Here is a 26,002-nt window from a genome sequence, read left to right as displayed (position 1 = left end):
TTCCTCTTGGCTAGTTTTTATGGTGGAGCTGTTTTTATGTAGCAGAACAGGCTAAGGAGAGTTGAAAATTAACCTAACGCATCGGAATAAAAAGTCCATAGACGGGATACCAGCTTCATTTTAAGTCAGGGCTCTGTTTAACCTTCTTTGCTCTACAGGGCGATTTTTCTTTTCTTTTCTATTTTACTTTTTTTTGAAGTTTACTTTTTTTTGAGAGAGAAAAGAGAGACAAAGCGTGAGTGTTGGAAGGGCGGCGGGAGGAAGACAGAGACTCGAAGCAGGCTCCAGGCTCCAAGGTGGCAGCGTAGAGCCTGACGCAGGGCTTGAACCCGTGAACCGTGAGAGCATGACCTGAGCCAAAGCTGTTGGACGTGTAACTGATTGAGCCACCCAGGCACCCCTACGGGGCGATTTTTCAACACCCTTACTGTGCTGACCACCTGCATCACGGTTACCTGGTGTGCGTCTTAGGACCACGGCACCCTGACCTAGGCAGCCATCAGAGCACCTAGATAGAGCTGGGGGCTGGGGAAGTGTGTTGTGATAAGCTTCCCAGGTGGATCTGACACACAGCAAACACACACAAGCGCTGCTATCAGAGAGAACAAAACACAGAAGACATCCACAAATCAGCGTTTTCTAAAAGAGTGTAAGGTCCAAGCATAAACGTCCCGTCGCAGCCAATTATTCCAAGGGAAACGTGTGATTAGTCCCAATGCCACCAGCCACCGTGCTGGGCTATCAAAGCAGCGCCCCTCACGTGCAAGCATGCAGAGGGCAACGGCTGTCTTTTCTGATTAATGATGTTAGATTACTTTTATAGTGAGTCGACAGACAGATCACGCCCAAGGGTATGGGAGATGGGAAGCAAAAGAAGGAAGGCAAAATCAAAACCCTGAAGGGCAGTCTTTGAGGCACTCAACTGAGTTTGAAAACAGAATGAAAACTGAAAAATAAAAATGAAATCGGAAACGTGTTTCCGTCTCTCGCTAACACACGTAGCCACTCGTTCCCCCAGGGACTGGACCTGACAAACAATTTGCTTTGAGTTTAGAATGAGAAGGCTAAACATCTAGAAATCTGCTGCTGATGCGCTGAATGGCAGGGAATGGAAGAACTACGAGGACTGGCGAGGACTGGGGTCACTGTGAAATGCTGTGGGACGCTGTGTGAAAGCACTTCCCGAATCTAATCACGTGCCCCTGGGCTTCCCACGCTCCGTGGCGGATCCGTCCCTGTCCCTCGACGGCTCCGATCCATAACCAGCAGCCCAGCAGGAGGCTCGGGGCTCACCAGTGCTACGCAACTCTATGGCGCTATTAAATTATCGTCTTAGAGGCAAAAACGCGTTTTAAAAACAGAGATTTGCTAAGTAACTTTGAAATGCGGCAGAATGAATGAAGCCCAAAATGCTCTGGAAAAAGTCCTAAAAATGAAGCCGTGTCTAAATTGCTACAATCTCTTCAGTACGGAAATCACTTTATTGCTAATTTCTGGCGAGATGAAACTTCTCTCCTTTTTAACTTGTTTAAATTTACAGGTTTTCAGAAAGCATGAGGGGCAGACAGACGGACGTAGGAAGGGAAACTCCGAATTTAAATCGAAAGCCTTCGTTTTTGTTACTGGAACAGCACTTTTTGGCAAAAGGGCGGGATCGCACATTTCATTTCAACGGACAGATCAGAAAACGACGGAATTTTCATTAGATAAAGTGACTTTGAACTTAATCTTTGAAAAGCAACGCAGAGGCTTTGGGAATTCCTGATCTGATCTGAGTTCCTTGAAAGCAAGGTGCCCTCCCCCCGACTGGTGCCCACAGCTGTCAGCACACGGCTGGTGCTCACAGACCACGTGGTGAGTGAGTGTGTTCACGCACGGGCCGACCCTGAGGCCCAATGACACACCCAGGGGGCTCTGGACGCAGAGCGCTCACTCTGGTGGGGACATCTGCCCTCCGGCCCGTCGTCCCCCGAGGGAGTCTGGGGGACGGCACGTGTGTCTTTCTGGACAAAGACATACTTGGCTTTGTGGACAAACACAGCCACGAGATTAGTGGAAACGCCATAGGTTATTACGTATCACACAGTAAGTACTATTAGGATCACGCCCCAGCATCTATCCAACCGTCTCACCCAGGCGTAAGGACCCCCATAATCCAGGTCAGGCTGTGGCTGTCGGCGTGCGGATGGAGAGGAAAACAACAGAAAACCGAGTTGTCAAAGATCAGTGAGAATAAGTTAACTCATACATCACAAAACATAAAATACAAGCCAGGCGATCTTGAAATCTTCACAAAATTACATTTTTTTCAGGACTTCCAGGATCTTGTGTATTTACAAAAGGAACAGTATCAGAATGAAGCCATCATAAAATGCAGTAACATTAAATCAAACTTCCATGGCAAGGGTCGCTGTAATTCACGAAATCGGACTGAGCAGGCTGACCCCCTCCTCTTACATAAGACCTACTCTATTTATACTAGACAAAAGGGGAACACCTGTATCACTCTCAATTTTTAACTAAGAAAAATGAAAGTCTTAAGATGTCCAAAAATCTAGGTTTGCTGAGAAGAAGGTCCATGCAGACCCCAGGGAGATAACATTTTCCTGTTTGGGGTTTACGTCGCTGTCAGTGATGAATGAAGAAGGCCTATATTTTGAAAAAGTCAAGAAATAAGACACCTGACCTCTGAACTTTGCAAATGGAGGATTTCAGAATATTAAGACACATAAACACAGCATGAACTGACCCTGTACAGACAGGGAGCGAGATGAGCTTTCTCCCAGCAGCACAGCTGGCCCAACAACCAGAGGCGGTCAGAGCGTCCAGGCCCCAGAGGACCTGGGGACTGATGCTGTCACCTCCTCGCTGCTCTGCGCTTGTCCTGAACCCATCAGAGTTACGAGGTCTGCCTCTTATCTCCAGGATCCAAGTGATCAAGTCTGTGGTTTTTAAAGGGTGTTATTTCACGAGATCAGACATATCACGGGGAAGAGCGGTGTAGGAAACCACCCGGCTGGACATGAAAATCCCATCCACGGTTGATTTTCCACTTTCTCCCCCTCTCTTATTCAACGTCCAGGTTGTGGGCCTCTTCTCTAAAATGTGACACCTTAACCAAAAATGCTTGAAATCTTGGCAAAGAACGGCGTCTAGCAAAGAAATGTAACCCATGTAGGTTAAACTCATTGAGAATGAAATGAAGGCTATAAACACCCTAACACTCACTAAGACTGCAATCGTTTTAAACTCCCTGGGGTCAGGAGACTTTCCGAGAACGTTAAGAAAGCGACAAATTCTCTTCCCAGAAAAATGCAAGTGTACCCCAAATCCCGAATACCAAGTGTGCAGGATCAAAGATCTGCAAACGATACGGTGATAGATTTGGATTCTGCGGCCGATTTCTCTGCTGTTCTCTCTTGAGCCTGCATTAATCAGGTTTTGCTCTCCCCATTTCCACCAAAAGTCTCCTTGTCAAGGTCACCGACGTCCTCCACGATGCTAAGGCCCTCGGTCCCCTGCTTACTGGACCCCTCGCTTCCCCCTGGAAACAGTATCTTCTCTCGGTTTCAAGGGCCGCCCTTCTCCTGGGCCTGCTTACTCCTGTGTCTCCTCCACAGATTCTGCAAACTGAGTTTTGCATTTATGATGTTTTGGTTACATAAAAGTTACTTCCTCTGGCCTCTTGTCAGAGAGAAGGTCTATGAGGAAGTGACGACCGTATGGCTGAGGGGAAAGTTTCAGAGTGCGGAAGCTCTTGAACAGACCTCACTCACATCTGAACCGTTACTTTCTGGCAAAATCAATGCAGATCTGTTTTTGGCACCTGCCAGGGCAGTGACAGTGACTTGCCTGACACCCCAACAGTGTGTTATCTTTATAGCTGACTGTTGTGAACAGCCGACGAAATGCACGCTCAGCGGCCACACAGGAAGTCTAGGGCTGGTGGGGCGCCCGGGTGGCTCAGTCCTTGACCATCCAAGTCTTGATTTCAGCTCGGAACAAGGTCTCATGGGTTTTGTCAGTTGGAGCCCCATCAGGCTCTATGCTGGCAGCATGGACCCTGCTTGGGATTCTGTCTCTCTCCCTCTCTCTCTGTCCCTCCCCTTCTCGAGCTCTCTCTCTCTTAAAATAAACGTCAAAAAAAAAAAAAAAAAAAAAGTCTAGGAATGATACTATAATTTAATTGTTAAGGTGGAAACAAGCCTTCTACTCCATACCGTCCCCAAGTGAAATGGAGCGGCTGCATTGAGGCCTCCTTCTTACCAGCAGCGACAGCGACAGCAACCCTGTGGTGATACCACGGACATGCTCCCAGTCATTTACCGACTTAAGGCACTAAGCAAAACGCAGTTTCTCTGCTTCGCTTCCCAAGGCACGCAATGTTCTCCAGTCTCATTATGAAGGTTTTGGGAATGTTTAAGGAAAACCACGTATTCGTCTCTGCCAGCCATCAAGCTGTCAGTGACGAAGTCGTTCCTTCGCCGCTGACCGAAGGAAGGACTTGGGCGAGCAGACCCGGGTCTCAGGGATCTGACCTGCTCTGATTTCCCACCAGGTCGCCTGCTGCGGTTTTCAAGGAGCTACACAAGAACAGCACTGAGTCAACAGGTGCTTGAGCTGAGATGCACATTTGACGGGGAGCGTGGAGGCAAGCAGGATCCCTTCAGGGCACCAGCGCCGCACAGAGACGACTTAATCGGGGCGTGGCAGTGTTGTGATGCGGAGGGATATAAAAACGTTAGGATTTGCCCGCGCGGGAGAAAGACACGACAAAAGTGCCCGCGTTTACCAATACTCTTTCCGCACCACAAGGAAACATGCCACCAGTGATGAGACTTCAAACGAGCGGCTTCCCAGATACTGGTAACAAGACTGCGGGGTAATGGACGCGACATCTGACTGCGGGGTAATGGACGCGACATCTGACTGCGGGGACACAGGCGGCAAAGGATGTCCACACAGACTGTACCGTGCAAACCCAGTCATCCTGGTTACTGACCCTCAGACTTCCACGACTACCCACTGACATGCGCTCGTCTTCGTCGGAAGCCTAGTGAAAGAAAGGATGAAAACAGCCATGAAGCATAATATAACACGCATAAAAGAAGCCGACGTCCAGCTTTCAGAGGGGACGTGGCCCACGACACCATAGCAGGGCCCCAAGGTAGGTGACTCTGGAAATCTCAGTACACCTGAGCCTGTGTCTTCTCCAAACGGCCCCGTCTGTGTGCCTCTGTTTACAGAGGGCTGTTTCTGGATGATACCGCTTTACGTTAATGTCATTTCTTTGCTGGTAACCTATAAACACGTAGCCTCAGTGCGTATCACTCTCAAAATTATTCATGGGTATTCGATAGCAGAAAGAGCATTAAAACTGTCACGAACATATTAATATTCAGAAGTTTTCAATGCTCCCTTCACCAAGTTAGGTCAACAGGCTAAAAGCCTTTGTTTAGGTAATAGTATCAGTATTAATTTCTTTTATAAGCATCACTAAAATACACACACGCATGCACGCAATTTACGTATTTCAGCCACTACAACTACAAATTAGACTTCAATCAAAATGAACACAGTACTAACCGATGTGTTTCTTCTGGATCTACGTGAATAACGCTCACTGTCTTCCTACCAAAGCAAGGGAAGAAACAGCATTAAAGGTCAGGTACAGACAGAGCAGAAGCCTTAGTCCGCTGGTATTTCTGAAAAATGTCACATAAATATTTTCTTTGCTGTCATCAAAGGCTTCAACTAAACCACTGGGGAAGGATGTTCTCTTTGGGCGGGGGTACGTAAACACACAAGTAATCTGCATCTTTCATTTTGGCTTTAAAAGCATGTGTTGGGAGAGAGGTTGGGCCTTAGTTCGTCCCTAACCTCTACTATGTGGTCCATTTAAACTAGTCTACTTTTCCCCCTACATTCAGAACCTTATTCTCTTTCCTTTGGGAATCAGAAGATAAATCATTTCTGGAAAAGATCCAATAAAGGTGTCACCCCATCTACTGTATTTTGTGCATTCGGAGATAGGCACAGTTTTCCACATGTTCACACATCTCTGCAGTTGGGGGTATATCTTATAATCAAGGTTGCCCACATTATAATTAGCAGCACTTTTTTCTTTCTCGATGGTATACAAAGCAATGATACATCTTTTAACTGGGTCTTAAGATTTGACAAAAATACATCTGCCTATGCCACAGAAGCCTAAAATGATGGTTTACACATAATGAAGGTTGAAGTGAATAATTTTTTCGGTAGAGGACATATATACCCTTTGTATTTCAAGAACTCTTCTCTTTCACGTTCTATACAGGTATCTAAGAGAGGAGATAATTTTACATTTCTTTGCATTATTTATCCATAAGGGACAATGACTGTGGCATTTCCACTGGCCGGGCTCTTAATTGCTAAAGGTATGTGATGATGTCCATGAGGCCATTCAAGAAGGTGTCAAGGACAAGAGGCAGGGGCGGGAATTGAGGTGGATGAATTAATGAGAGAAGGAGTGGGTCCACGTTCTCCTGGGGCAAGGGGAATGCTCCCCCTTCTAGAGCGTCATGCCTGAGGCACCATCTCCTTCTGAGTGTGCCTGGAGGAGAGTCCTCTGCCCAAGGCGACGGGAGGCAGTGGCCCTGGAGACCCCCACAAGCCACAGCTAGCGTGCTGACTCCAAGAGTCAGCAGCTACTGAACAGACCAGACAAAAATGCCCGGCCAGGACCATTTCTGACCCAGCTTCACAGGGATGTAAACAATCAGGCCAGACCAGAAGTCCCGGGGAGAAAATCTCTCAGGATTCAGTTATGGCAGGGCAGGAATCTATGGCTATAATCAAACTGAATAAGAATAAAATTATAAACCGGGGCGCCTGGGTGGCTCAGTCGGTTGAGCGTCCGACTTTGGCTCAGGTCATGAGCTCACGGTTTGCGGGTTCGAGGCCTGCATCAGGCTCTGTGTGGACAGCTCAGAGCCTGGAGCCTGTTTCGGATTCTGTGTCTCCCTCTCTCTCTGCCCCTCCCCCACTCATGTTTGATCTCTCTCTCTCTCTCTCTCTCTGTCAAAAACAAACATTAAAAAACATTTTTTTTAAAAGAATAAAATTATAAGCCACTTAAAGTTCTTAAAATTGTATTCAAGGCCTACCATCCACTGTTCGATGTCACCCCATTTTGTGTCCAGCCCATAATATTTCTATGGACAGAAGGGAAAGAAAATTAGGCAAGAAGTGAAACGGTAACCACACAAGAAACTGCTCTGACATGCATTTCCAAACCGCTGCCCAAGCCACACGCTGAGGGTAACATGCCGGGGCAAAGCAGCAGAGACCAAGGTCACAGCTCCGCAGGGGAGCGCTCCCGAGCGTTCTGCACAGTGCGTGAGCCTGTGCAGAGAGACCCCTTGCCCTCCTCACCCCGCCCCTCCCAGGCAAGCCAACAGGGCCAGGACGAGGCGCTCTGGACCGGGAACTGAAACTCAGCCCAGCAGCCCTTGGGGAAGGCTGTTCGAGCCTGCGGAGCCAAAGAACTCATGCTGTTGCTACAGCAGAATGAGAAAAGCTTCCTCGGTGTGGGGGAGGGGGGAGAGAATGTGTGCTGACCCCTAGGCCTCCAGCTATCTGGTGTCCACGCTAAATTTAGGCCCAGGAGAATTTACGTTCTTTGGATGGCTTTATAGCACGTCACCGATGGAAAGATGACTTAGCTAAGAGGGCTTGGTGCAGGAAAAAAAAAAAAAATTTACATGAGCGGCTTATATGTTCGGCATTTTCTTTAGCCAATGTCTGCAGGGTTTAGCTTGCTTGTCTAAGCCACAGCGGGTCAAGTTAAAACTAGGAGAGCGGACTCAGAATGGCTGTTACCATTACTAAAATAGTAATTCCAAAGATAGGTGGGAGCCCATGTACAGTCTCAGATAATGGGGTTCTGCCTTCCTCCTCACTTTTCCCTCCATTCCAACAGGAAAAGCGAGGAATACCTGACCAAACCCCCATACCACACAACACGTGGTTTTCCTCTTCATACGTGAAAACCTTATAATCAGAAAAAGGAAAAAAAAAATCCAATGCTGAAAGTAGAAGACAAGTTTTGAAATTGTTTTCCAATCGCCGAAACACGCTGCCAAGTTTGGCTTAGTTTCAGTGGATCTTGAGGGGTGGCCAGACTTTCAGTCGATGGCTCTGCGACAGTCTTGGCCCTTTCTCCTCCAGACGGCGGCGGTCTGGAAGAGGAAGGCGCTGGAGGGAGAGTTGAAGCAGGCTCGAGCATTCCGCCGGGGGGCAGAACTGCAATATCAAACCTACACCAGCCGGGTCTCTTCCTGTTAGTCACTTTCCTTACTTTGATGTTTCGAGCTCGGTTTCCGAGCCGAGCAACAGCGTCAGGCTATCGTGCGTTAACGCTCGCTCCACTCTCACTGCCAAATTCCGTGTTTCTCACACGTGAAATGAGGTGCCACCAAACCTCGTCATCTCCTGGCTTAATTACAAGATGGAAAAAATGTATTTTTTAAAAAAAGGGGGGGAGCCTACATCAGTTCACAAAAATTGTCTAAATTCCAAAAGAAGCTTGTATTATCAGTCTCCCTATTTTCTTCTGCCAGTTCTGTGCGTGTATCAGCAAAGGCACACCATCTACTGCTGTCTTTTGCGATGATCATGGTGGCCTTATAAGTAGCTCTATGACTGTGGCTACATTTCCATGTCACTTCAGGGAGGGAGAACACCCCCAGAAAGAGCGAGGTGCCCCCAGCTAGCAGTTTTGATGTTAGTGAGCAGGCCAGCACAGCAGCGAGCAGAAAGCGTACAATGTTTCAAATGTAAACTACTATGATTAGCCAGTGAGTCATGCGCAGGAAGCAACAGCCAAACTTACAAAAGGGGCTTGACTTTCAGAAATAGCTTTGATTCAGGAGAAGAGAAACTGTCGCACAGAACAGCCAGATGGGCTGAGAGATGTTTACTGCCTCCTTTTCCTCTTCTCACATGGTAATAAGGAAAGCTTTCCCTCCCCTGGCACATCTTTATTACAAAAATGTACATCCGCTTTTGGAGCGGGGACTTCCTGAACTCCTTTCTAGTTTACTTTGTGTACAAATTAACATTCTGACAAAGCTCTAACACCCTGTCCCTGGTGTTGCTGAGAAGATAAAAGTGATCTAGAACTAGAAAGGAATGAACCAGAGTGGAAATTAGCAGGTGGAGTCTCTTTCCTCAGTTCAGGGCGATTTGTTACAGTGAGGGTTCCCCCTTGCCTTTTACTTGTTAAATTCCTCCGGAGACTCTGTAAGTACGTTTGGATCTAGCTTCAACATCCATTGCAATTACTCACCTGCTTTCTTCCCACCAGGTAATAGTTATGCAGAGTGGGGGTGGGGAGCAGGACACAAAGGCAGTCTGACATCATAGCAAAGGACCCCATGGGAGGACTTTTTAAATGGACTGTGTTTAAAAGGGCTTGTTCTCACCTCTGAAACAGTCACCTTACTTTGATTTTCTTAGCTGCTCTAAAAGATACCGTTCTTCATCTGTAGACTAAATACATTTATGAAAAGCAGCTATTATGGTTGCCGTAAGTAACAAACTAGGTACATTTACAGGAAAGGCTCCAGTATACACACTCTGAATTCCCACTCACTCCATCATCATCGCTGAATCAGGAGCCCCTTACCTGGTTGTTTCCTACTGTACTCTCTAAACCTGGCCTGCTAGTGTATTTATCTCTAACCTTCAGCTGGTTCTATGAAGGGCTAGGGAACAGAGAGGCACGTTACTATCCTGAATGTTAGGGGTGGACGGCAGGTATATTTTAAGCTCTTGGATTTTACTGTTGTATCATTTTCTTTTTTGCTCTGATTTTTAAATCAATATTTAATACTCTTTTAGTGTACGGTAATCTGCACGGATATTTAAAGTTTTTTCTAATAAAATTATATGGAAGGATAATCTCTCCTTAAACAGCTGATTTCAAAGGTTTCCCACATCCTGAAATGTGATTTTACTTTGCCTTAGAATTTTTTTTTTTTCAAAGTAGTAATTTTCTAATTTGAGAAAAGCAGAGACGAGGAAAGCCTTCTGTGAACAGACGTGTGTCTAATGGTGGCTCTTTAAGGGGGTATAAGTAAGTAGCAACTTTGGCATCTTGATCAAACCAATTCATCAACAAAGCAGTAAAAAAAGCAGTAACAACTTCTATTTCAATGAAAGGCATTATTTCTGAAAGGTGACCAGGCCCTTGGCAAGGAAAAAACTAGTACATGCAATTTAGAAAACAAAGAAGAAAGAGCCTACCTTTTGAACCTGATAGATCTACAGAGAAGGGCAAAAGAAACGGGAAAAGAAATAGGAAATCCAATTACAAAAGGAGAAGCATCAGAAAGAAAGGTTCTGTAAGTACCTGGAAATGTGAATAAAAGTCATACTGGGGTGGGGGGGCTGAATACTGGTAAAATACGAATTGAAAAATGTTTGAAGTCTCATTGAAAGAATTCTTAATTTCCTGACTCATTTGCATTCTGTTTTAGGTACAATGGTGAGACCCGGGCGCACACAAGGATCCCTACGAGAATCCGGTTATCATTCCAATGCACGAGTCTGCAGAACCCGTCACCATCAGTGGGGAAGAGCACTTCGTCTTCAATTCGAAATTTCTTTGCACAGCGATGAAAGTTTAACTAGAAAGCACAGAAACCGGATTATAAAGTCAACTGGTCAAATTCACAGATAGGAAGAAAGACGCTTTCCTGTCCTGATTCATGCAGACAGAAACAGGATGCCAGGAAAGTTACGGCTCAACCGAGCGATCACTAGAAGAGAACTGAAATAACACGTTTTAAAAAGCCTATTATGACGCAAGGACATATTCATTTGCTCCAGGTGTTTCTCCTCAGGGTGTCCCAATCACTAGGTGAGGCGGAGATAATCTGCTTCATTCACTCATTTGCTCACTCATTCATTCACAGAACAAAACATTGGCCAAGTCAGGCTTTATTCAAGGCACTTCTAGGCGTTCGTGGGGGAGCACGCATGAACATACTCAACGTTATGACCACGTGGAACACAGCACTTTCCATGAAAGTCACTAGCAAGAGAACATCACACCAGGGGGGTCACGTCTCACCATCTGTCTTCTCTTAGCGGGGGTCCTTGTGTGAAATAGAAGGTTCCCTAGGAGTTCCCAAAGACTCTCCACATCTTATTATCCCCTGATGAATCCATTAGAAAGGACCTCAGCATCCTCCTAAACAGCCCCCAGCACAGTGAACAGGGGCCACAGTCTCTCACCATCTGCAGGGCAAAGAACTGTGATGGGTGGGTGTAGGGGCTCTGCTATGGGGGGGGGGGGGGCTGGGCTGGCCTCGGTGGGGGTGGTCCCGGTAAATCCCAGCTAGCTCCGAGGCCCCTGTGTGGCTCCAAACACAGCCTGCCTCTGGAACTCCCAACCTCTGGCACTAGCTTCCCGCTCTCCTGGCCCCCAGGGACAGTCACTTCTCCTTCTCCTCCTCCCCCTCCTCCTCCTCCTCCTCCTCCAGGGACTCACAGGCTCTGTCCACCTTCAGTGGATCTGCGCTCCCTCTCAAGGAAACCCTTTCTGGCCCAGCTCAGAAACACCTGTGTAGAGATACACGGCTCGGGGATCATGCTTCTCAATTTCTTACACCAAAATATCAACCTTCCTAGTTGAACGCTGGCCTTCCAAAGCATATTCATTTCCACTTAACCAACAACTTAAAATGCCAGTACCCCGGGCTATCAGATTGTATAACCTCAAATTGTGTTAGCGCGTTCTAAGAATAGTCCGGCCCAGAGACGTGACATGCAAAGGGCGGGCTAGGGAAGTGCTGTCTGTACACCTTCCGAAATCCCCAGACTCCGCTAGCTTGCCTCGTCTCTCCCTCCAGAGGTGCACACAAATGCTCATGCATGCACACGCACGTGTCCGGTCCCCCGCCCCAGGATCTGGCTCAAATCCAGACCAGCTACTGCTTCTGTGTTGTCTGTAAAACTCTAACAAAGTTGCCTATTCTGTTTATTATACTGGGCGTCTAAGTCCACACCGACGAAAAAATGACTTCCAGGGGCGCCTGGGTGGCGCAGTCGGTTAAGCATCCGACTTCAGCCAGGTCACGATCTCGCGGTCCGTGAGTTCGAGCCCTGTGTCGGGCTCTGGGCTGATGGCTCAGAGTCTGGAGCCTGTTTCCGATTCTGTGTCTCCCTCTCTCTCTGCCCCTCCCCTGTTCATGCTCTGTCTCTCTCTGTCCCCCCAAAAATAAATACACGTTGAAAAAAAAAAAAAATGACTTCCAAGGTTTGCCTCTACTTGTGAAATGACCAGATCATATACGTCTTCTCTTCCCCCTTTGCTGTGGTGCCAGCCATCTCACAGACAACTTTCGTCCCACGGACACTGCCCTCTGTTTTTGTTTTTATCGTTAACCATCTACCTGATCATGAGGTAGAGAGCACACGCGGAGAACCACGGCTTTGCAGCGGTCAGATCTACACATGAATCTTAGCTCAACCACCACGGCTGTGGGGGACACTGTCCGTTTTCCTCACCTGTACATAAAACTCGGGGAGATCCCCTCACACACTGTGACACTACCCAGGTGTGTGTGGACTGCCCCGGACCAGGGGCTCCCAGGATGTCCCTGCTCGTCCCTTCTGCCCTACCCCAGTTCTCTTTGACTAGCAAGAAAATACACATCTATTTTAGTTTAAACCTTTCAACTACCCTTTTTGAGAAAGCAAACTTTAAACACCAGTGCTCTCCTAGTTCAAATACCTTACGTTTCTGCCCGCATAATTGTCACTTGGATGGGTCAGTGCTGCTGCTGAGCCAACCAGATCAGTATAAACCGCAGGACAGACCAGGGGGCCTCCCTCCACGCTTCACCCCTTCCTTGACCTGGCCGTCTCTGTGTTCTGCCCATCCCCACGTGCCCCTCCTTCATTCAGTGTCCCCCCCTGGCTGCGTGGACCAGGGTTAGCTTCTCGTTTCCTCCCTGACACACGGATAATTCACATCGTGGGAGCTGTTCATCAGGCCTGTGACTGATCCCAAATAAGAGTCTGAGTTCAGCAGAAAAGGAATTGTTGAGGTACCTTCACTCAATCACTGTGTCTGTGAGATCACATAGGGAGGAGGGAGAGCACAGGTGAATGATGTCTGTGAGATCACACGGGGAGAAGGGTGAGACCACACAGGGAGGAGGATGAAGTCACAGGGGGAGGAGGGTGGGATCACACGGGGAGGAGGGTGAGGTCACACGGGGAGGAGGGTGAGATCACACAGGAAGGAGGGTGAGGTCACACGGGGAGGAGGGTGAGATCATACGGGGAGAAGAGTGAGGTCACACGGGGAGGAGGGTGAGATCACACGGGGAGGAGGGTGAGGTCACACGAGGAGGAGGGTGAGGTCACACGGAGAGGAGGGTGAGGTCACACGGGGAGGAGGGTGAAGTCACACAGGGAGGAGGGTGAGATCACACGGGGAGGAGAGTGAGGTCACACGGGGAGGAGGGTGAAGTCACACAGGGAGGAGGGTGAGATCATACGGGGAGAAGAGTGAGGTCACACGGGGAGGAGGGTGAAGTCACACAGGGAGGAGGGTGAGATCACACGGGGAGGAGAGTGAGGTCCCATGGGGAGGAGGGTGAGGTCACAAGGGGAGGAGGGTGAGATCATATGGGGAGGAGGGTAAGAACACATAGGAGGGTGAGCACAGGCAAGTGATGTCTGTGAGACCATATAGGGAGGAGGGTAAGGTCATACAGGGAGGAGGGTGAGGTCACACGGGGAGGAGGGTGAGGTCACGCTGGGAAGGGAAATTAAGAAGCTAGTGTCCACCTGAGGCACTTTCTCACAAGTAAAGCCAAGCCTTCCCGCTGGTCTTCTCACAACTCAAACCCACACTCAGGGGAACCCGCTCCCAGGCCTGAATGTGCCTCTGCTGTGCGACTGTGTGAATACCGACAGGACCCAAATGACCACCTGCTTCCCGGTGAGACGTTCCATTGGACTTGAATCATTACAAAGCTGTCACATCTTGTTAAAATGGAGAATTTCAAAACTCCAACGCGGGTACTAATGGAACGATACCTGTGCATAAGACCCAGGAGGCCGACTGTGGCCTTTGTGATCAGATCCCTGGTTTTAACCAGGCTTCCTTTGCAAAGCCGAGCTCCTCAGTGGGCACTGAACACTGGGGACGGCCCGTGCCGCACAGGAGCTGGGCAGTGCCCGCGCACAGGCCCGGCTTCCAACGCCCTGCGGCCAGGACCGGGCTCCCGTGGCCGTGTGCACCGTGGGGGCCTTGGCCTCGCACGGCTGCTGCGAGGGCCACCCCCAGCCTGAGGGAGGCTTCTAAGGAGGCCGCTCAGAGAGGGGCTTTCGGGCCTCAATTCTTTTTAACTTTCATTTGCTAAATCAGGAACTTCTGCCAGAGGACTTTGTGGCCGACAGGCCACATATGTTAGCAGGCTTGTATTTAAATCAATTCGGGAGAGGACACACTTTATCTACACGTGGAATCTGGAAGGCAGATGGGAAGGTACACACTGCATGATTCCTTCTCGCCTTGGCTCTGTAGAAATCTCCCATCTTATTCTTAGCGAACGCTAATCTCCTACCCTCGAGGACAGTGACAAAATGATCACTGACGCCCTCCTGGAAACCCAGGCGTCACGGCCGTCTCCTTCCCCAGCCCGCTGCGTCCGCTCCAGCAACGGGGCTCAGAGGCAGCCACGGGCCACCCAAAACACTGACAGCACCAAGGTGCCACCAACTGTGGCCAAACCGGGCGGAGGTGAAAGATGTGCTGGGAAGTTGTTCTTACAGGTCTTTTATGACCTTAACACAATGACTAGGGGCCGCGGGAGAACCAGGGGAGCTGATTAAAACCAAATGAGCCCCGAGAAGGCGAGAGGGCGAGAGGTCAGGGCTGTTGGCCCCGGGCAGCGAGGCAGCCGTCGCCCCAGGCGCTGGCGCAGCTCCTGGCCATGCTGGTGGCCCGTGGCACTAACACCTTACTGCCCCCACTGCCCCATTCTTTTCTGAAGCCAGGTCGGGGGCAACAGCGTCCTGCACACAATGGGCTTGCAAATATCCACTGAACGAACAGAAACATTCTAAAGAGCAACTGACACCCAGCAATTTGAAAAAAGCATTGGAGGGGGTGCCTGGGGGGCTCAGTCGGTTGAGCGTCCGACTTCGGCTCAGGTCACTATCTCGCGGTCCGTGAGTTCGAGCCCCGCGTCGGGCTCCGTGCTGACGGCTCAGAGCCTGGAGCCTGCCTCGGATTCTGTGTCTCCTCTCTCTGTCTGCCCCTCCCCTGCTTGCTCTGTGTCTCAAAAATGAATAAACGTTACAAAAACATTTTAAGAGAAAAGCATTTGAGAAAGGAAAAATACCGAATTTTTAAAAACCAGTGCAGGCTAAGAGAACGTTTTCATCAGGCGGCCTCTGGTTACAATTGATCCCGGCATCTGAGTGCACAGAAGGTGCCTGGTGTCTGGGTGGGTCCTACAGCACAGGTGACACTGTCCTACAGCACAGGTGACACTGTCTCAGGTATGTGACAAAGTCTACCAGCAACACCTATACTTCATCTCTGCCTCTCGTTCAAACGCTTCTCTCCAGAGATGTTCTTGAAAATGCTTCTTTGAATGACTTCCAATAGTCACTCCTGGTGTGACCGGTACCCTGGGGTTCAAAGGCGGGGATCAGTCAGGTCCCCATCCCGGTCCGAACCCAAGCTCGCCCCTGACACAACGGGAGGGGAGGGGGCTTCATGTTAGCCATCAGCTCAACAGTCGAGGCCGGATAATTAACATGAAAATTCAAGAGCGCCTATATCCAGTTTGAAAATGACACATGTGATTCTTGGGGGAAGGCACTGAGAAGGGGCCAAACCCGTGCTGTGCATAAATTAAGAGAAAAAAAGGACAAAAAAACAAAGTCAATTCTAGAGGCAGGCTCACAACTGTGTTTGTATTTCTAACGAGGAGAGAGAACGTGGTGATTTACTTTCAAATATTTGTTCAGTCTTCATTCACGGTGTAAACACAGGACAAGGGCTAAGCTACCGCAGGAGTGTGACTGACCCTCATCTGCTTGGGTCACTCCCAGGAACTGCTGGTGTGGTGTGGCCCTTCCCAGCGGGGGATCCACGTTCCCGCCTGTCCCCATCACTGCGGGGACATCCGGCCTGTGGTCGGATTCTCCTAAGTAACGTTCTGGCCTGGTCTAGTCACCTTCAAACCCCACGGAAGAGATTTCTTCCCCAAATCCAAACGTGGCTGTGCCCCTTCCCTGCTTCTGGAGCTCCACCGCGTGGACTGCACACCCTGCAGGCAGGGAAATGACAAAGGACACCCGGGGCTGGTGGCCGGGTCTCACCCTACAGGGAAGGGCGAGGCTGTGTGGTGGAATCTGCGGTGATTTTAGGAGAAACTGGAAATCCAGGTTTTTGTCTGAAATCTCACAGGCTTTAAAACACTGGCTCAACTTCGAAATGCTGGCTGTGTGCAATCAGCCCCGGGCAAAGCGCCCGGCTACCTACCCGACACGATACACTCAAAGCCCTCAAGCGGTGCCCGGTGTGGATGTCCCCGCAGGGTGTGACCCGTAGAGGACACAGGTCAGGTGGACGGGGAGTTGCTTCTTCCGTGTTGACCTCAAGCTCAGGGGAAAGCTCTCTGCTCTGAGTTCAAGAGTCCTCATCCTGCCCACACGGCTCAGGTTCCAGCCCAAGGTTATGAAAATAAGTGGCAAACAGCATTAACAGGCGTGTAAACACAATACTGTCCACTTCCCTGGTTATTTCCCCCGCCTGTGGGCCTCAGTCATCACGAAACCTATTAAAACACGTAAAAACCACAGGGGAAGTATTTTCAACAAACAGCTTGCTTAGTTTAAAAAAACAATAACCCGTTCCTTCACATTTTAATTCAGAGGCTCGAGATTCTAGCTCGACGGCTGGACCTCGAAGTTCAGAGCCAGCGACTCTCGGCCCCTTTCAGCCGGAAGCCTGGGCTGGGAGACGTCTGCAGGCAAGTGGCCGTGCGGGGGGGTCGTCTCGGGATCCAGCACATCGAGGCCTGGGACAGGCACGTCTGGTATCCGCGCTATGCGCGCTCCCTGGCCTGACCTTGAACAAAGTCACAGGCACAGTGCATTCCAATCGCGGGCACTGTCAACGAGACAGGTGCCTGTGTTTGCACACTCTCCCTAAAATAAATAATGGAGCCGCGTTACCTCCTTCTGCTGTCGCTCCAGCTCCTTCATTCGGATCTCTCGGGCCTCCGCGCGGGCCGCACGCTTTGCAGCCAGCCTCGCCTCCGCCTGAAACAGACATGAGTTTTATCAGCAGACAGACCAGCGCCTCCTTCCCACCGTTAACGACGAGGATGTTGCAAGAGACTTTGTTCAGGGCTTAATAAACATACAGGAACACACTGCAAACTGCCAAGAGTTAAGGGTCATCGGGAGGGACAGCAGCAATAGTTACAGTAACAAGGATGCCTACCATTTACGGAGCCCTTGCTAAACGCCGAGTGGATGCCGTTCTAAGGGCTTTTTGTGTCATGCCGTATGCTCCTTGCAACAGTGCCGTTAGGTAGATACTGTTACCATCCCCGGTTTACAGATGAGGAAACTGGCACAGAGAGGGTAACTTAACCAAGGTCGCACAGCGCGTAAGCGGCAGGGCTGGGCAGTGTGCCTTCCTCTGGAGCTCTGACACACCATTGCAGGAAGCAAACATTAGAGCTGGGCATGGCCACAGGCCACCGGCTCAACCCCTCCCTTTACAGAGCAGGAAGCGGAGGCCTGGAGAGGCTGCCAGACCGGTCTCCAGGGGCTGGGACTCCGGACTGCTGCTTTTCAGAACTCCCGTCTGGTCAGCTCTCAGGGCACCCTGCTGGCCTCAGCTCCCCGTGGCCGCCTGCAGTGCTGGGAAGCCCATCTTTTTTATCAAGAGAACCGAGATGGTGGCAGAGTGTTTCTGGCTGATGGGCTGCCCACCTCCATGGAACTTGCCACTTGAACACCGCTTCCCAATTTTACCAATGTCACGTTTATGCTCCACGTCAGCTGATACAGTGGAGGGCTAGTCAGGTAACTGGTGCAGGCTTTTTGGGGCCAAACACAACCCACCTTCTTTCCACTTAATTTGGGGGGGGGGCGGGATACACTTGTAATTCTTCCACCAACAGTTCTGTAGATACAGTTTCAGACCTTAAAGCAGGGCCAGGACAGACGGCCAAGTACTTCTGGTGTGGTGTGGGGCCAGCAAGCAGGAGGGGGCCCAAGGGTCATTGTCCAGCTTCTCTCAAAGGACCAGGCCGCGTCGGGGGGCGGTGTCCCCCCCCCCCAAACTTGTACTGAATTGCAAATGCATCTTCTGTCCAAGTGCTCGTCTAAGTTGAAAACTGACCACCGCTGATCTGTCAGAGGTCGGCCGGTGTGTGTCCTCATAAGGAATCTGTTCTAACTTGGTTCATTCTCATGGTTCAGTCCCAGCCCAGGTCCCTCAAGTCAGGGGCGTCAAAAATCACAGCAGCCTCAGAACTTTGATACCTCGGGGCCATTTTCAATTCTGTAAACCACATGACACCGTGTGAAGGGGCGCTCGGGGTCTATAAAAAGATCTGGCAAAGCTCAAGGGGAGGGGTGGGGGGGTTCACTTGACAGATATCCGGCCATGCTGTGATGCTGTAGCCCAGGGTCGGGCCAGCAAGAGGGCGAGGTTCACACTGAGTGCAGCCTGCCTCCCTGTCTTCCTGGGGGGAGGCGTGGGCTCCCTGCCTGCTGGCTCCCTGTCTAAGCCGGCACAGACCAGACAACTATGGCCTCAGCTCGGGTGGGAGGAACAGGGGAGGGGATGGGAGGGGGGAAGAGAAGGGAGGTCATGGGGGAGGGAGAAGGGGAGGGGCAGAGTGGGAATGTGAGAAGCAAGAAAGGGGACAGAGGGAAGAGGGCTGCAGGGGCACACAGGCCGAGAGGAGTATGGCAGGCCCAATCCTTGGGGGTCCCTGAGACTCCCACATAATCCTCTCCCCTTGAGAGGGAGCCGCACTGCAAGAGTGACAGACGCCCGTCCTGTGACCGGGTTACATCACATGGCAAAGAGAAATGCAAAAGTAATTAAGGTTCCTTATCAGCTGACTCAAGAGTTAATCAAAAGATAGTTTATCCTGGGTGGGCCTCACCTAATCAGATGAGACCTTTAAAAGAGGGGCTGGGGCGGGGGTGCCTGGGGGGCTCAGTCAGTTGGGTGTCCGACTTCGGCTCAGGTCATGATCTCGCAGTCTGTGAGTTCGAGCCCCGCGTCAGGCTCTGTGCTGACAGCTTGGAGCCTGGAGCCTGCTTCCCATTCTGTGTCTCCCTCTCTCTCTGCCCCTTCCCCGCTCATGCTCTCTCTCTCTCTCTTTCAAAAACAAATAAAATGGTAAAAAAAAAAAGTTTGAAAGAGGGACTGGAAGTCAGACGGACTCTCAAGCTGGCATGTGTGACAGGGCCCGGGAGGGGTCACGTGACAAGGACCTGCAGGTGAGCTCTAAGAGCCGAGAGGGACCCCCAGCTGGCTGACAACCAGTAGGAAAACGGGAAGCTTGGTTTTGCAACACCAAGGAGCTAGATTCTGCCCACAGCCATGTGAGCTCGAGAGGACCTCAGGCTCCAGAAATGACTGCAGCCTGTGAGGCCCTGAGTGCGGGACCCAGTAAGCTGTGCCCGGACTTCTTTTTTTTTTTTTTTTTTTTTTTTTAGGTTGATTTATTTTAGAGATAGCAAGTGTGGGCGCGGGAGGGCCAGGGAGACGGAGAGAGAGAATCAGAAGCAGGCCCCACACACTGTCAGTGCGGAGCCGACGTGGGGCTTGAGCTCACGAACTGTGAGATCAGGACCTGAGCTGCAATCAAGAGTCCTCCGCTTACGGCTTCTGACCCAAGACACCGAGATGAGACACGTGTGCTATTTCAGGTGTGTGAGTATTTGCTACGAGGTGACAGATAACGAGGACGGGGAGGTGGGGTCTCAGATGACTCCTACTCTCACGGTGCTCGTGTCTCTGACCCGAGGGGTCGCGCACCCCCATCCCGCCCACCTTCGGTCCAGCTCTGCTTGGGACCGGGCCCAGATCCCTGAAGAGCCCACCTACGTGGACAGACCCGATGCCTGGAGTGGCCGCCCTGCTGGATGGACAGGCCTCCAGTACAATATCCCATCAGACCACAGCGGCTAGTCTTGGGGGCCTCCCCCGACCCAGGAAAAGGCTCCTGTCATGGCCCACCCACCCGTGGGGGCCCTCATGTCCAGCCCAGGAAGTCCGTCCCAGCCGTGAGGATAATGGCACTGAAAGCCACCAGCCCCCAACTTGAGGGACCTGGGCTTGGGATGACAGGGACGCATTTGAATTTTTTTTTTTTTTTTTTAACGTTTATTTATTTTTGGGACAGAGAGAGACAGAGCATGAATGGGGGAGGGGCAGAGAGAGAGGGAAACACAGAATCGGAAACAGGCTCCAGGCTCTGAGCCATCAGCTCAGAGCCCGACGCGGGGCTCGAACTCACGGACCGCGAGATCGTGACCTGGCTGAAGTCGGACGCTCAACCGACTGCGCCACCCAGGCGCCCCAACAGGGACGCATTTGAATGAACCAAGTTATGCAGTAAATTCCTCTTGAGGACGCCCCGGCCAACCTCAAAGACACAGCGACTGTAGTCAATCTACATTTTAAAAATAGTATTCTTTTTTTTTTTAAACTTTTTATTTATTTTGAGAGAGAGAAAAAGAGAGAGCAAGCAGGGAAGGGGCAGAGAGAGGGAGAGAGAGAATTCCAAGCAGCCTCCACACTCAGTGCAGAGCCCGATGCGGGGTTTGATCTCACGACCATGAGCTCACGACCTGAGCCAAAATCAGAAGTCGGACACTCAACCGACTGAGCCACCCAGGTGCCCCTCAGTCCACCTCGGTTTAGAATTTAGAAAGGAGGTAAATACGTAATTCGGTACAATCTCATGTCCTGGCAATGGCCGCCGTGGGCACAGCTCCATCTCCCAGGATCCTCGTGGGACTCGTACGTGGGAAGCAAGACGTCCATGGCACAGGAAGTGGTCACAGCCATGCTTGCTTCTGGGAATCGGCTAATTAAAAACCCACAGACATACGGGCCAACATTTAAAGTAGTCCAAAACCTCGGCACAGCCAACTTTGTGAGCACAGAACTGCAATCAACATCACAACCCTGACCCTGGCCTGAGATGCCTGAACGAAAAATCGTAGGGTTTTGACAACGTGATTCATCCTAAAAACGCTGACATTTCCAAGAACACGCAAGAGCCTGACCCACAGCCCAACAGACCATGATCACTCGAACGATCAGTGCAAAGTCTCCAGAGAAAATATGTGATATGATCAAGTCATTAAATGAACACAAAACACAAAACAGCTATGGTCCGCCACAATGATAAGGAAACGGGAATTCATTCCCCTCCAACCTCTCCTGTGAGGCCCAGTGCCGCCTCCCACCTGCCCCCCTCCAGGCAACAGGTCTAGGGCTCCGTGGGCCTCAGGCCAATGCTTCTGTGGTCCAGGACAAACCCATCACCACCCACGCTTTTGTGAAATACAAACTCACAGCCACGTCTGACTGCATGAGAGTTTCCAAACACTTACTTTCACTTCTGCTCTCCACTTGTGGGGACCGCGGCTACTGGTGATCGCCAGCCAGGGCCACCCAACCTGGTACCACCTTCAGACACAGCCAGAGCAGGGCCTTCAGGCTGCAGGGTGGGTCCCCAGTCTCCGGAGGAGAAAGCCGGGCCCGGGGGAGGGGTATGGTGACGGGGGAAGGAGTGGCAAGGTGGAGAGGTACAAACCGCACAGGGCTTCAAAACAGCAAGCTTGGAAAACGGGAGTTCACACACTGCCCAGCGAGGGGCGAGGGGTCTGTTCGATCACCCTCAGCTCCCGGGGAGCTCCTCGGATGCTGCACCGATTGGCCTGGGACCAAGCTCCTTCTGGGACCTGTTAGGGCAGCAGCAGGCCCTTCCTCCTGGGTCCTGGCCTGCCCTCTTCCCTTTCTACAGGAGGCAACAGGAAAAGGGTACCAAGCCCTCAGCTCCCGCCGCCCGGGGAGGGGGGTGAGGGCTCCAGAAAAGGCCGAGCTCTGGGCCCCAAGCCTCCTCTTGCACCCCACTGTGTCTTTGTTGCGAAACATACTAAAGCATTTAAGAAGAAATGATAAGCTCTCCCTAGGCCTTGCCTTCTAATAACGAGAGGAGCTGGGGGGGGGGGGGGGAGTGGGCGGGGTCTAAATGGCTGTGAGCTGACAAGTGCTGGGGCTGGCTGGTGGGACCTAGCTGTCACAGCATGCCCCCCACCCCTCAGCACACCTGGGAACAGTTAGAGATGCAGAATCACCCCACCCAGACGCTCTTGGGGGAGAATCAGCATGTCCCTGGTGGGGGACGGGGGGGGGGGGGCGCAGGCACTTGCTCAAGTGTGAGAGGGACCTCTGCTTTCTGTCATCCCTTCTGTGTTTGACAGCTTTCAGAATAAATAGCAAACGTCTTAAAGGAAGGAAGAAAGGGGGGAGGCAGGCGGAGGGAGAGAGGAAGGAAGGTAATGAAGGAGCCCCCAAACCCAAACCCTGCTCACTGCTGCTGGAAGGTGGCCCTGGTTCTGTTGCTGGAAACCCCTGTCGCTCCCCCAGGCAGGCTCCCCCTCTGCTCCCGAGGCCCCTGCAGGGTCGGGGGCAGGGCAGGGGAGAGCTGATCCAGCCAGGCACGGGATGAGATCCAGGCTCCTGGCCGGAATGCAAGTGCCCTCGCCCCCAGGGGCCCCCTGCCCTGGCTGGGAACCCCACAGACGGAGCTTTACTGACCCTGTTTCATTTGTCTAAAGATTCTATTTGTTTAGTAATCTCTACAACTGGCATGGGGCTCTAACTCAACCCCGAGATGAAGGCTCGCACGCTCCACTGAGCCCCCCAGGCCCCCTGAGATGCTAGGTTTTAAAGTGAGGCGCCCTCCGATGACGGAGACGGTCAGAAGCCTCCACTCATCGCCACAGTGGCCTTAGAATAATTCTAAAAGGCTGAACCCTTCGAAGTTCCGCGTTCACGGTTTATTTTTACCGCAGACACGACGGCCCTCCGTCGCCTCGGTGTCGCGTACAGCGGGGGAGATGCTGCGCACACAGAGCGCACGGGCCTGACCCCAGGCCTCCTAACAAACGGCCCGCACGCCCCGAGTCTCCCGGTGGGGTCCCCGCAGCCACAGAGGCCCCCAGCCCGGGGCTGGCCGCAGGGGCGCACGGGTGGCGGGGGGGACGCTTCTCCCCCACTAGCCCTGTCCCCGCAGAACGGGCCTGGCTGGGCTGGGGAGCAGGTGAACGGTCCGGGGGGGGGGGAAGCAGGATCCTGTAGGGCGGGGTCACTACGCCACGGCGACAGCCCCGACGGGCTCCGGTCCCACAGTGGGCCACAGAGCAGAAGCAGAGTCCGCTGAGCAGGACACAGAGGGCGGCGGGGGAAGAGCCAGACGCACCCGTTCTGGGCTGACACCGCGACAGGCCTCCTGCTCGGGGCATCAGACGGTCCAGGCCGTGACGGATGCGTCATCCCAAGGTGCGGCGGGAGCTCAGGGACAGCCCCGCTCAGCTGCGGTCTGAGGCTGAGGACAACTGTAAAGAGAAGTCCTGCGCGGGGACGTGAGGAGGACGAGGAGGGAGGAGGCAGGCCTCGGCAGAGAGGCTCCCAAACGCCCTGCGCCCCGGCCGACCTCACCTTCCTGCAGCCGGGCTGGGGGTGGGGGCAGAGATGCTGCCACACCCCGTCCCCCAACACCTTGCACCCCAATTCCAGTGGCACCTGGGGGCTCTAAGGCTCTCGTGGCTCCTCCCCATTTAACCACCCGGAGGACCCTGTGTGATGACCCTCGAGGTACGGGGACATGAGGAGTACCCGCCAGAACAGAAGGGCTGAGAGCAGGAGCTGGCGGGGGAGGAGGGAGACTGCGTCCCTTGCAGAGCCTTGAGCTGCTCCAGGGAAGCCCGGCTCTGTGTGCACGTGTCCCGAGCTTCCAGGCTTTCCTGGGATTCGAGCACAGTGTGGAATTCGGTCTCCCAAGCCGTCTCATCCTGCGGTCACGGGAAATGTTCTTATTCCGCTCTTGGACTCTGCGGGCCCTCCCAGGGCTCCCCTACGTGGGAGCGGGAAGGGGTTCGTGAGCCACAACTCTGGGGTCACCTTGAGAAAGGGGACTGAGACATGCTTCCTTCACTTCCTCCAGCTACGCGAGGAAAGCCCTGGGGCCTGGACAGGCACCAGGGTGAAGGTGCCGGAAGCCGGCCGCCACGGCCTCAGTGCAGAGCCCAGGGCACCCTCGTGCACGCTGCTGACGTGCGAGGTGACGCTGGGTGCAACCATCCGAGAACAGGTGTGTGGGAGGGGACTCGCCACACAGCTAGAACACTGCCGGGGTCAACGGAGAGGGCCCAGGCCTTGGGGACCCCAGCGAGACTGCCACCTCCTTAGTCTCCTCAGACGTAAAGTGGAAATGAGCCACACGGGCTGTGCAGAAACACAAGCGATCGGTCTGTCGGCTGAACAGCGCCCCAAAGTTAGGAGGAAGCTTTAGCATTGATTATACACATTCGCTTTGGCCGTCAGGCTTTAGAATCCAGCACAACTGAAAACCAGACTTTTTTCCTCCAGGCCACATAATGTAACTATAGCTCATAAGCTCTCGGGGAAAGTTTAACGATGTATTTAAAGTTCACTAGGGGCGCCTGGGTGGCTCAGTCGGTTGAGCATCCGGCTTCGGCTCAGGTCATGATCTCGCGGTCTGTGAGTTCGAGCCCCGCGTTGGGCTCTGTGCTGACAGCTCGGAGCCTGGAGCCTGCTTCCAATTCTGTGTCTCCCTCTCTCTCTGTCCCTCCAACCCCCCACCCCCCAAAATAAAAACATTTAAAAAATTTAAAAAAAAGAAAGAAAGAAAGAAAGCAGCAGAGCGCTTCTGTCCATGCGATTCTTCCCCAGGACAGAGGAACGCAGCTCCTGACGGGCAGGCCTGAAACCCCCAAGTCCTGGAGGCCACGTACACAGGCCCGCGTGGAAGCGCCTTCTAACGTCGCGCACATTTCCCGTTGAGAGTGCACAGCTGTGCAGAATCCCTCTCCAGAGTGGCCTTTGTTCCAGGAAGTGGCAACAGCCAGAAACTTCTGTTTTCCCAACCCCTCACGTGCAGTAGGTTCTAAAGGTGGGTCGCTATTCAAAGCAAGCAGGTGGGATTAGGGACACGCTCTCCCGCAGGGGTGCCAACAGGGAGGGGATCGTGCTCAGCCAGCAGCTCACAACTGAAGCTCAGGTCGCCTCTGTGCCAGGCACCCACCGCCCCGGGTCCCTCCAGCCATCACGTGCATGTCAAAAAAAAAAAAAAAAAAAATGCTCATCTTCCCCAAAACCTTGTTTACACAATTACTGTATGTTTTTCCCCAAAGAGGGGGCCTACGTTTAAGGACATGTCTGTAACTACAATCACCATGGAGGGGAAGATGCTTTGGCATAGCAGTTATCAGTGGGGGCGGTGCTAACCCTGCAGAGGGCATTTTGGGAACTTGGGGCGTGTTGCTGGGAGGTCACAGTGAGTGGAGGCAGGCACTGATGACATTTAAGGGGCAGGGTGGTGGCACCTGGGTGGCTCAGTCGGTTGAGCGACCGCCTCTTGATTTCGGCTCGGGTCATGATCCCAGGGTCGTGGCGAGCCCTACGTGACTGTGGAGCCTGCTTGGGATTCTCTCTCTCCTTCTGCCCCTCCCCCGCGCAAGTGTGCAAACACACACACACACATACACACACACACACACACACGTGCTCTTCTTCTCTCTCAAAAAAAAGTGGGGAGGGGGCAGGCCATGGCAGGCCAACCATCCCACACTCAGGCAGGACTGCACCTTGAAGAACCTTCCCACGGACTATCCAGGCAGACAGAAAAAA

At 52.1% G+C, this 26,002-nt stretch overlaps 1 protein-coding gene across 50 annotated transcripts in view; it reads right to left on the bottom strand.

Moving 5' to 3' along the window:
• LRRFIP1 (LRR binding FLII interacting protein 1) overlaps positions 1–26,002 on the bottom strand; it is a 141,273-nt gene that overhangs the window by 51,001 nt on the left and 64,270 nt on the right. For 13 of the 50 annotated variants that reach the window (XM_045481910.1, XM_045481896.1, XM_045481914.1 and 10 more), the window contains exon 2: positions 17,257–17,343. In XM_045481910.1, the coding sequence (XP_045337866.1) occupies positions 17,257–17,343 (87 nt within the window). Of the gene's footprint in view, positions 1–2,132; positions 2,172–4,972; positions 5,054–5,586; positions 5,632–7,148; positions 7,197–10,290; positions 10,309–17,256; positions 17,344–26,002 lie in introns of all 50 variants that reach the window. The other 37 variants (XM_045481898.1, XM_045481899.1, XM_045481901.1 and 34 more) reach the window with 8 other exon arrangements.

Source organism: Leopardus geoffroyi, chromosome C1 (assembly GCF_018350155.1).
Source record: "Leopardus geoffroyi isolate Oge1 chromosome C1, O.geoffroyi_Oge1_pat1.0, whole genome shotgun sequence".
NCBI lineage: Eukaryota > Metazoa > Chordata > Mammalia > Carnivora > Felidae > Leopardus > Leopardus geoffroyi.
The sequence above is the reverse complement of the archived record's forward strand: the minus strand, read 5'-3'. Positions and strand labels throughout refer to the sequence as shown.